The following is a 12,786-nucleotide window of genomic DNA, read 5'->3' as shown; positions in this document are numbered from 1 at the left end:
ATAAATATTGACAGTATTTCTTTAAAGGGTAGCAAAGCATTAAGAGGGTGAACATATGATTTTTCTATAATAGAAGTCAAGGAGAAAAGTAGACAATGTTAGCATGAGGGTGAGTGAGCAAAGTGACAGGACCGCTTGAAATACTGCAAATGTTATACTCTGTTGAAATGTTAATATTTTGTATGTTTTATACATACAGTACATCAATGAAACAAACGTGATGCATGCCTATTGCATCACAAATTAGCCTTTCAACGTTATTCTTCCTAAAGTTTCAAGATTATTGTGACGTGTTACGATATCTATAATATTCAACCTAGTAGCACAAAATAGACATTGTAAAAAGGTGTAAAAAGTGTGTTGTTTGAATTGATTTCATTCATTCATGGTACCCAGTGAGGAAATTCATATTACAGACATAATAAAAAATGACTCACTTTAAGCAGTTACATTACTTGCATAACTTTACTGTTTCAGTAAATTGTGGTCAGTTCCAGGAAAATGTTTCATTCTATTGTTGTTGTCATTGTTATAACACCATCATATTTTCAACTCATTGAACTCTCCTGCTCAGGACTTGTAGCTATTCCAAAGACCATAGGCTCCTTTCTATAAGAGACAGAGCCTTTTCTTCCGCTGTCCCACGCCTCTGTCTGGACCCAGCTCCCTCCTAGCGTCAGAGCAGTGGACAATCTGGCCTTTTTTAAGCCTTTCAAACTGGCTTATGATCTTTAATCTATTGCATGAGCATCACTGTGTTTCTGACCGCATATACTGTATATATTGAATTGTCCTGTTTTAATGCTATCTCGTTTTTAAATCGACTTCGTTTTTAATTTACTGCAAAGTGCTCTGAGTACTTGAGAAAGTTCTATACAAATAAATCAATTTAGTGAAATATCTATTGGGTGTTTTGAACTACTGTATGATGATCAAACATAAAGCAGGAACAGAGCACTGGACAAACATCTATCCCAGCACCAAGACACAAGAGGGCAGTAAAGTCATACTGCGTACTGTATGCAAGTGCCATCCCACTGTAGGATGACAAATCATTCGTAAAGTATGTCATTGCCTTTTGTGACTTATTAACCACACATGGTAATGTGACATGACAATGTGTGTAATGACATGACGTGACAAATTCCTCCTCAGTTGTTGTATTGTAAGCTAACCCAAGAGAAGGCTTGGTCTCTTGGAGGTCCAAGGTAAACAGCATGTGAACCCTCTGCAAATAACAATCATCATATTACTATTGGAATTAATTCCCATTAAAGGGGTGCTTCACTGAAAAACAACGGCAATTTATTTTGCACATAATCTCACGGTTCTAAACTGTTTTGCACACATTAATTTAGTTTGACAGTTAACAAGTTTAAATATCTCCTTGTGTTGTCATCAGAGGACATTGAATCCTTGTGTTATGTTAATTACAGCTCAATGAAATGATATTCATAATCAAAATAGTGATTGCTACTTTTTCATCTACATCATTTAATTGAGCTGTAATTAACACAACACAAGGATTCAGTGTCCTCTGATGACATCATGGGAGGAGATATTTAAACTCATTAACTCTCAATAACAAATGTCCAACTAAATAAATGTTTGTGAAACTAATTAGAGCCTTAAAGGAACACGCCAACTTTTTGGGAAATTAACTTATTTGCCATCTACCCTGGAGTTAGACAAGCAGATACATACCCTTTTCTTCTCTGTGCATGCATTAGGCTTAGCCGCACTGTTAGCCTATAGCTTAGTGTCATTCACTGGAAATAGTTGTGCCAGTGTAGCCTAGTTCCCAACAGTCACTCCAAATACACTCCAAATACAACTCCAAAACTTTCCTGTAAACATGTTGTGACCTGTGTATTTACCACGTGGAGAAATCACTGCGCCCAGACAGCAGTGGTTCAGCAAAAAATTGTTCCGGGTATATATCTGCTTAGAAAAAGAAAATGTCTAAATAAATCTTTTAATTTCTCCACGTGGTAAATACAGGTCACAACATATTTACAGGAACGTTTTGGAGTTGTATTTGGAGTGTATTAGGAGTGTTGGGTAGTTTTACATATCAACCTCAAATTTTACTCCCATCCCAATTTAGTCGTTATGCCAATTCCCCCCTCCCCTTCCTGGTCGTTGCGCGCATGTGCCCCCCACTGGTCGGTCTAGGGAGCCCTGAAGTCTATCACATGCTTCCTCCGATACATAGGAGACAGCCAGCAACCTCTTTTCACCTGACAGCGCGGACTCTCATTGGTGAAGTGTAACGCGTGGGTGGGAGGTCACACTACCTTCACCATCTCCCTCCCTCGCTGTGCAGGCGCCCTGACCGACCTGTAGGAGTCGCTGTTTACAACGACCAGACTACCACTCACCGGCTTCCCTCCTGCTGACTAGGGTGACCAGGTCAAAATTGTTCAGTCGCAGGACAGCAGCACTGCTTTTGCGGGACAATGCGGGACACGTAGGTGAGGGGGAAAAAATATGATTTTCTTATTAAACATTTTTAATTGCTAATTAAAATTAAAGAAATGTATTTATTATTTAAATGCCTTTATTTCATATTCGACGCCGACGGTATATATATATATAGCACATTTTGTTATTAATCTTATTAAACTGTAGATGCTTCACCTAGCACCGGGATTTGTAACTGCGATTTATTTAACGTGCCCTGGCTGGCTGGCTCAGCGAGGCTCTCTCTCCACTCTGTAGCCTATACCGGCTCTACCGGACCTGGTGTCTGTGAGTGATGAGGGCTAGTGGCGGGCGAGGTGGCGAGCTTCTCTCACGGTTTTCTGGACAGCTTCGGTCCCTCGCTGGAGGCGCCTTGGCGGCTCATCATCATCCCTCGGTGCAAGGTCCGCGTCTCGCCGGAGTCATGGAGTATTATTAGCAGTTTAAAGACAGCGCAACTCGGGCGGCTAGGTGGTGTAGTGGGCAAGGCGCTCTCAATCAACGCTGGAGACGCTGGGTTCGAATCCAGCTCTCGGCGTTGCTATCAGCTTGGCTGGTCGTTCACACTTCACACTAACACAATTGGCAGTGTTAGGGGTGGGAAAGCTGATGGGTGGGTCCTGGGCGTTGTGGACAGCGACCCCTACAGTTCGGTCGGGGCGCCTGCACAGCGAGGGTAGGATCTGGAGGGAGGTAGTGTGACCTCGTTACACTCTCCCGGTGAGAATCTGCGCTGCCAGGCTGGCTGCCGGCTGGCTGCACATGTTGGAGGAAAGCATGTGACAGTCTCCGGCCTCCCGGACCAACAGTAGGGGGGAGTGCGCAACAACCAGGATGGGAGTTGGGAATTGGCATAACGACTAACAGTGGGATGGGAGAAAAATCGGAAAAAAGGAGGGGGGAAAAAGATAATAAAAACTGTCTTTCCGGTATGTCAAGTATTTGAGCCGTGCGGTTTATTAAAGTCAACGCGTAAATACGGCAATTTGGGGGTAGAGGTGCGTGTTCACCGGCAGAGGGGTCGGCGGACAGGCAGCAGGCTTTTGCCCCGAGCGGGATTCAAGCCGTCAACACGGAGCTGCACGAGAGAGCAGTTCAGCACCTTAGACAGCGTGACAAATGCACCCATTTCATTGGCTGTCACTCTGTTACACCTATACACGGCTGGCCCCGCAGGGGTAGAGGTGCGTGTTTCTTCTGACTCGAGTGACACTGACACACTTAATTGGAGCGAGGCATTAAATGAACAACATTTAAAATTATTTTTTAATAATAATAATTATTATTATTATTGTTTTTACCATGATCTTTGAAATGCGGGACATTGTTCTGTTGCAGCGGGACTGTCCGTCGTCACCCTACCCTGACACCGCCAATTGTGTCAGTATGACGGCCGGCCAAGCCGGAGGCACCGCTGACAGCCGGATTCGATACCAGTGTCTCTTGCGGTGGTGACGAGCACTTAGTCCACTGTGCCACCCAGCCGCCGGCATGCACATTTCTTGATTCTGATTGGTTGAAACAGTCAAGTTAGACGTTGTTATTTCTCATAACACACTCCACGTGATCCCAGAACCCGCCCACAACCGAATTACAATCACTCGGCCGTTTGTGGTTTTAGGAATGAAACCAAGATGGCGGACAATAATCTTTATGAATGAATGTATTGATACATTCAAAAACGATTCTGTCACGTGGAATGTGTTAGTTTCTTACACAATGTTGGATTATGTAATTGGTTGGTCATGACTCATTGTGAAACAAAATATAAATCATGCGAAGTGTGTTGTTAGATGCCATTCGTTATAGAACCTCCCTCTCCTTCAAAAGGACACTCTCATTTCACTGTTAATACAATTTTCAATCAATCAATCAATCAAACCAATAACAACCGCTCACTTCACTGTTAGACGGCATGCTTTGAAGCAACCTATTGCTTCGAAGTGGTTATGCTTTGGCCCTCTTTCGAAGTGGGTTATGCTTAGAGTTTATCTTTAGAGCAGGGCGATAGACCACCAGCCCTGATTCCAAACTCTAAGCATAACCCCCTTCGAAAAGAGGGCCAAAGCATAACCACTTCGAAGCACAAGGCTTTTTTTTTTGCCCTACTTTTTCTGCGGATGGTTTTGTGAATAAATCTTCAATTAATGTGTGTTTATTGTATAGCAATAAGGTTGGATGAATTCGGCAATTGTATAAAAGACATTACACCACTTGTAGTCGTGTGTTATGAGAATTAGAGCATGCCTAGGGGGGGTCTGACGACCACCCCTAGGCATGCTCTAATTCTCATAACACACTCCTGCATGTGATGTAATGCATAATTATTACCTGTAATGGTACAAGGGTCTTCTTTCATTTAAGCCATTATCCATGGTTCTGGAATGTTTACATCTGGAGTTGTAAAGCATTAAATAGAACAATACAAAAACAGGCCCAATTCAGCATCTGCAGGGTTAAAATTATCCTGACAAATGAGCACTTACGAATGACCCATTATCAACACGAAGTATGGCGGTCGTAGGTTGCTTCGCTTGCTCATGACCTGGACGTTGAGTAGCAAACGTTCAGTAAATACTAGGACTGAGTAACCTTTCTGTTTATTAGTTTCACAATTTTATCACGTAACGACTTTGTTTGCATCCCGTAGATAACCGGATTCAAATTTGCAGGAACGACGTGAAATAAGATGTATGCAATCTTTCTTAAATTGGGGTAATTGGGGAAGCGATGCAGTATGATGGTTAAGAACCCAGACCAGAGCATGAGGAGATAAAGAACGAGGTGACTGGCACAGGTTTGCACTGCTCTGCTATTCAACTCTTTGTTTTTCTTGGTCCAGCAGATGATGGCTATCCTAAAATAGGTGACCACTATGCTTCCCATGGAGGAGGAAAAGAGCAGCACGGTGAAGAAGAGTCCGTAGATATTGTTGACTGACACGTCGCCACAAGAGAGCTTGAACAATGACGCGTTGTCACAGTAGGCGTTTTGCACAACTGACCTACAACGAGATAACCTGACAGTGAGCCCTATCAGAATAGAGACCAGTATTAGTGAAGCCCCCCACGCCGATACGGAGAGTGCGATCACCGTTCTGGTGGTCATGATCGACCCATATCTCAACGGGTGACAGATGGCTACATATCTGTCAACGGCCATGATGATGAGTATCATATGAGAGGCTGATCCGAACGTGTGGCTGTAGAACGCTTGAGCGACACACTGGTGGTACGTGATGAACCTCTCCGTCGAAACTATGTCCGTCATCAGCCGGGGCAGTAAGACGGTGTTGCCCATCAGATCGTTGACCGACAGGTTACAGAAAAGCATGTACATCGGCTGGTGCAAACTCCGCTCGGTGACGATGAGCACGAGCACTCCGATGTTGGAGACGAGGAGAGTGGAATAGACAAACAGTAGCAAGAAAAACAGTGGATAAATCAATTCTGGAGAGACGTCAAAGCCCTGCATTTGTAGGACATCGCTTGGAGTTGTAACGTTGCCGTCCATTCTGGTTGAATGAGAGGGTGACCTGGAATAGACAAGAACATGTCAGACAAAAGGTAACGACAGAGAGTAACAGAGGGGGAAAAGCAAGTGTTGATAAAAAAGCTATTTGTTTTATCCATGCCACCCCTTTATAACAACACGGCAGAGTGGGGAGGAAATAGAGTTAAATAGAACAACTTTAATTTTAAGTTTATTTATTTAAGCAGGCATGTCAATTAAGAACAAATTCTTATTTACAATGACAGCCTGGCGAGAGGACAAAAGGTCTCTCTCGAAGGGTAACAGGGAAAGGGGACAAAAAAAGAGAAAAAGAAAAGAGGCAGATGGTACATACATCACGGAGGTAAGGGAAATTAAACATGCATCAAACAAACAACCAAATAAAAGGTACGTACTACATGAAGCAGAACAGTCAAATTACAATTAAAAGGCTCGGTGACAGTTGCATAGGTGTGTGTGTAAACAACTCTGCAATAGAGTCCTTAAAAGTGGTGAGTGGAGTCAATTTGTCCATTGTTCAAAGTCTTTTGCATCTTGTTCCAACAGCTGGGAGCAGAAAATTGGAAGGAGAATTGATCGAAGGAAGTGTTAACATCTAGCGAGATAATGGTTGAGCAGCTCTGGTGTTATAGGGAGTAGATGACCATTTTAACAAGTGTATCAAATAAGGAGTAAGTTAATGTGTTTTGTTCTCTTGATCTACACCCTATAGTGTATAAACAACATCGGTATGTCTGTGTCCTTCTCCAAGTGCTACCAGTAACACTTGAATCATTTGAGCACAATTATATTCTGTCACGACAGGTGTCATTTAAAAAAGTAAAATAAATGAACATCATAAAGCTGCATACTTGTTGTCTAGCCTCATATCCACCTGCAGCCTCATACCACAGCAAAATGACGATGACCTATAATACTAAAAACGATTAGCAAGACATCAAACTAAACATAATGACACCAGTCAGTGTAGTTACCAGAGCATGTATGTTCCCGGTGATAGTGTTACCTCGTCTGTGGCGGTGGTAATGCAGACTAAAGGACTAAACCTACACGTAACTCCTTTTATACAGCCTAATGCTTGACACCTTTCATCATCATGCAAAATATAACTAGACTGTCGGTGGCCAACAGCAGGTGTATCCCTGAACGGCCCAAATTCTCAAGCCACCTTTTGTGACCATGCCCCTAATTTGAGCTGTTGAGGAGTAGTTCATGTTTTTAGTTTTAGGAGAATAGCGCCACCATGAGGCCAGATGACTCAGATCTTCAAAGGCCTCCTTGCTATGGTAAGGCAAATATGTTTGTACATTTAGGTGGAAATCGTATCAGGAAATACACTAATTTGAGTATTGAAAATTTTGCCTGATGGTGGCACTAGAGGAAAGGTCACAGGGTCACCAACATCAATAGGATTCTTCCTCTTGGGGTCATGAATGTGCACAGCAAATTTGAAAGGATTCAGATGAAAGCTGTTATACACTAATGTGAGAATTGAACGTTTGGCCTGATGGTGGCGCTAGAGGAAAGGTCAAAGGGTCACCAAAATCAATAGGGTTCATCCTCAAATGGGTCATAAATGTGCACCGCAAATTTGAAAGGATTGATAAAAACCCTTGTTAGATATTGTTTGGGGATATAATGAGGTCATAACTGTTACAGCCACAGCCAGGGCTTTTCTCTCCCCTGTCTATCAGCATGTCCCCATGCCCATACATGGTTCCCTTCCTGTTCCCGTCTCACCATCAACCTACTCACCTGTGCCAGACTACACACCTGCCGGCTATCATCCAATCACCGAACCTGGATAAGAGGCCTGCACTCCTTGTCCAAGTGTTGTTTACACCTCCTGTGGTATAGGACTCTCTTCTAGACCTTAGCGTTCCTAGAATTATGTTTTGTGTGCTCAGTGACTTTGCTCTATACTAACCCTTGTTTTCCGATGTACAGGACCTCACCTCTTCGGCCTACCCCTCGACCACAGATCCTCACCAGCCTGCACCCTCATGGACCTCACCTACACACACCATTGGCCTGTCACTCTTCCACTCCTTGTTCCCTGTCTCTAGCTCCTCTCATGACCCTTGGACCACCCCCCATACTTCAATTAAACATTCTAAACCGCTCTATTCTCCTGTGCCTGTGTTCTGCCTGTGTTCATTTGAATACTTTTAAAGGGATAGTTCTGATGATGATGTTGATCAGTAGATTCCTTTCTCAGCACAAACCAGCTAGTTATCCACAAACCAATGCAAAGGTCAGCTTGTACAGACAGGAGCTTGACCCCATTGACTTTGCGTTGGCTAACTAACCGGAGTTAGTATGAAGAACAGCATGGATAGTCCTGAGAAAAGACCAACATCAACATCATCACTGGTAAGTAAGATATAGGGCTAGGATTCCAAAAATCTGAACTATCCCTTTACGATTTTCAAATGAATACTGTAGGTAACATGTGAATACTGACAATCCTACTGTAGCAGGGTGGATTATCCCTGCTTTATGGGAGTGGATGTACACGGCCACCTGGTAGTGAGAACGCAGCAGAGCTGGGTCCGGCTGAGTCCCCGACTGTAGGCCATGAATGTTGAAGTGGAGGTCGAGCAGCGGGAGTGGATGGGGCCTAGGATTCACTAACCTAGGGATGGTGCGCTGGTCCTTCTTGCCCTCCAGTGCGATCAGCAGTAGCTCCCCACACACCCACACTTCCCCCAATACTTCCTGGGCCCTCCCACACCCGATGGCAGTAAGGATGGATGATATATTCGCTCCCCAAAGCAGTACCCTTCCTGAATGATGAGTAGAGACCTTTCCCAATGAACTATAGGCAGGGGGTGGGGAAAGGGTTAAATTGTAATGAGCATTAGATAGAATGCACATTAACAGACACGCACACAGTGGTCCCATTGAGCTCTCTTTTACTGAAAGTCTGATTCGCCTGGCCTTCCCTGACTCACTTTGACTCTTGCCGTACTTGTTGACGTGTTGTTCTGTTTTTCCTTTGTCTATCCGTTGATTTTATTAAATTTTTCTGTTTATTTTATACTTTTCTTTGTACTTAGCTTAGCTATGTGAAGCACTTTGGTTGACAAGCGTCATGTTTAAACGTGCTATACAAATACATTTGATTGATTGATTGATTGATTCACGTTACAAAGATTTACACAGGAATGAAAGTTATTTCCGCACTGGGCACCTAGTGCTCTCGCTCTACAGTACGGACTAAAGTTCTTCCCACACTGGGCTAGACACAGTAATAACCCCTTCCCTTTAAGGGTTTATATACTGATTCGCTTCTCCGTAGGTGGGGAGAGAGGGGAGGAAGAGGGAGAGGGATAAAGGAGCTGTTCAATGGGATTTTTATAAAAGAACACACATTATTACCACATTCAACCAAAATGACAGTGGGCTCACGTTGAAAATAAAAGTCCTATCTATAGCCGGCTTTCCCCAAAATAATAAAAGTCGGGGCGCCCCTAAATACTGTTACCAGCGTCAGTTCAAAGCACTGCTTCTCTTCGCCCTTAACACTTTGTATGCCACTCATGGCTTTTCTCGGGTTTACCCCCCGACCGTTGAATGCCACGTCACGAGTATTCTCGGTTTTATTATTTTTTATTATTATTAGCGTTCTGAAATCATATTGCATCAAGCGAGCCTACTGTTGGAGATCCAGGCACCGCCGGCGCTCAGATGTGAAAAAAGCGCCCCTATCGTCTCCCAGATGGTAAATTACCCTTTTGGATTGGACTCAATGAAAGTGAATGGGAGAACGGATTTCTGACTCCACATTTTACTTCTCACTGATGTAACTGGGGTCTACCAGAGTTCATTCTGGAGCCTTGGTGCCACGGCGAATATGTGTTCTACTGTACACACGGTGGATCAATACAATTATCGATTTTTTCGAATGGCGATCGGAAATTGGAATAAACCATTTGGATACCATGTGACCTCAGGTAAAGGAATCTATGTTATCAGTCTTAGGATAATCAGACTCGTTTTCACGGATATATAAGCGTTTCTCCTATATGTGATATAGCTGTTTTGACTGTAAAAGCCATCAGGAAATAAGAGCAGCGATTATCAGCGCGCGGCACGAGCGTGCGTGTGCACACATATACTATCGATCATCTAGCGTTTATTTGAAAATGATTCATAAATAGGCCGACAAATGACAACGTTCTGGAATATTCCAGTAAAAGACCATATCATAGAATGTGTTGTTTTTTCCGCAAAAACGAGTGATTTTCAAAATGCTATCAAACTGAAATGAAGCGATAAAAATACAATCTGCTTTGACAATGTTGACTGGAAAATGAGTCTTTGATAAGCGACGGGCAGATTAGACACATAGCCATAATTTAAAACACATACACACACACACACACACACACACACACACACACACACACACACACACACACACACACACACACACACACACACACACACACACACACACACACACACACACACACACACACACACACGCACACACACACACACACACAGACACACACACACACACACACACACCTACACACACCTACACACACACACACACACACACACACACACACACACACACACACACACACACATACACACACACACACACACACACACACACACACACACACACACACACACACACACACACACACACACACACACACACAGAGTTGGTTAGCACAGAGTTTGAATCCCGCCATGATTTCTGTGTGGAGTTTGCATGTTCTCCCCACCTTCACGTGGGTTTACTCGGGTTTCCTCCGACACCATGAAAAATACATGCTAGGTACAGACTCCTGCCATTGGCCTTGACCAAAGCACTGGTATAACTGGAGTTGGTCCCTGGACGCTGGCCTGCGGCTGCCCACTGCTCCTAGAGTTAGGATGGGTTAAATGCAGAGGATCAATTGGTATATGTATGTGCTCTGCAAATAATGAGTTTCATTTCCTTTACAATCAATAAAACCTTTGAAAAATACAATGCAAAAACTGAGGAAAAAATATCAAATGGAGAAAACTAAGAACAGCAACAGAGCAGATATACTGACAATAATCTAACAGGATTTTTTAAGATGGAAGGGGTAAAGCTAAAGGGGGAAGGAAGTGAGCCTCTAGTATTCAGTTCTAAACTGAGAACTGATGCAAGAAATAAAAAACAACTGTCATTAAACTCCCTAAAACCTTGTAATGGTGTGGTTTCTGCTGATTCTGGCTCGATTCTATAACATTATATGCATCATTATAACAATATCTAACAACAATATCCTGGCCTTGCTGATTAGCAGTTTATTCACAAAGAGTGAATACAATTCAATAAACAAACAAACAGACAAACAAACTCACGGTCCATCGTGTCCACCTCTCATGGGTGAGATGATTAGTTTGTCCCTATTGCCCATTTGAACTGCTATGTATCCCTTTGGTCAGAAGGCCCAGGTGTGACTGCTTCATGTTTCGCCCCCAGTTCCACTGTTTCAATTAGTATTGTTGACTTTATTCCCTCTTTTTCAATGTCAGGGGACATCCTAACAAGAAGGAAGGGATTGGGCATCACAACTAAGTACAGTAGCTGCAGTATATCATTCTAAATGTGAGCTATTTCTCACCATCTATTCTAATAAACACACTTCTTCAATCAATATCTGAAATGAAGAAAAATAAACAACCTTCGTACTGTCTTTTCATGCACTTTGCTACTAAGTAATCTTCCTTGCCTATTTTACTACCTACTATGTATATGTCCCCCATCGCCGCACAAATTCGCTTCAAGGTCCCGGCTTCGCTTCATGGTCTCTAACTACACACCCTTCAGGACTTCAGGACCCTTCAGGACTCCCTGGAAGAAGAGATCTTGTATCTCAATGGGACATTCCTGGATAAATAAAGGATAAATAAAAAATAAGACCCCTCCGCTCTATATCCTCTGGCCGCCTCAGACCCACTCCTATCCGAGCTCCGGAAGGCTGGCACGTGCACACATAGAGCCCAAAGGGTGCTCGAGCACCTGCCATTTTGTGCCTCATAAAAAGGTTTTTTAAAATATATTTATTTTACTTGAAGATCCACTGCAAGCAAAAAAATGTATTCGGTATATGTACAAATAGGTTTGGTTTGTACAATTATGCTAATAACCAATACAGTCAACTCATGAAGTCAAAACTATTTGAAGCACTCATCACTTCCCAGTGCAGTAGGCCTATCGGCTTCCAACATCTGTGTGGCGCTGTGGCGCATACAGTTGAATGCTGGTATTACACTCACTGAGGGACACGAAGAAGAAATCTCTAATACAAATCGGGATTGGAATAAAAAATGCATTTATATTAAACACAGAATATATAGCACTTCTTGGGGTCTGTAGGGTAAGCACTTATTCCCTCCCCCCTGAACATTTATGGAGATGTATGGGCCTTTTAAGTCAGTGATAAAAGTGTCTCGCTTCGCACGTACATAGGACAAGTGCCCTTTTCTGCGTTTGAGCACCTGCCCCTCTAAAGTCCTGTGCACGTCCCTGCCGGGAGGGTCATCAAAGAGAAGCCGCCTATTCTCGGTCCTCGCTCTACAATGGTGGAACGAACTTCCCACCACATGTTAGGACAGCCGAAACCCGATCAATCTTTCGCCATCGGCTAAAAACACACTTCTTCAATCAATATCCAAAAAAGAAAAAAAGAAAATATATATATATATATTTTAATTATGTATATATATATATAAACATTTTAAATAAAATAAATAACCTTACTACATGCACTCTTCCTACTATACTATTATGTCTTTACTACTATGCACTCAACA

The 12,786-nt window shown here is 43.0% G+C and overlaps 1 protein-coding gene across 1 annotated transcript; it reads right to left on the bottom strand.

Moving 5' to 3' along the window:
• Positions 1–5,040: 5,040 nt before the first annotated feature.
• On the bottom strand, positions 5,041–5,976 carry LOC311225359 (olfactory receptor 5B12-like; the record flags this gene model as incomplete). Its single annotated transcript, XM_084310613.1, has 1 exon — positions 5,041–5,976. The coding sequence occupies one exon, from the start codon at positions 5,974–5,976 to the stop codon at positions 5,041–5,043; it is 936 nt and encodes a 311-aa protein (XP_084166739.1).
• Positions 5,977–12,786: the final 6,810 nt, after the last annotated feature.

The sequence above is a fragment of the Notolepis coatsorum genome (genome assembly GCF_963971535.1).
Source record: "Notolepis coatsorum genome assembly, chromosome: 1".
Classification (NCBI taxonomy): domain Eukaryota; kingdom Metazoa; phylum Chordata; class Actinopteri; order Aulopiformes; family Paralepididae; genus Notolepis; species Notolepis coatsorum.
The sequence above is the reverse complement of the archived record's forward strand: the minus strand, read 5'-3'. Positions and strand labels throughout refer to the sequence as shown.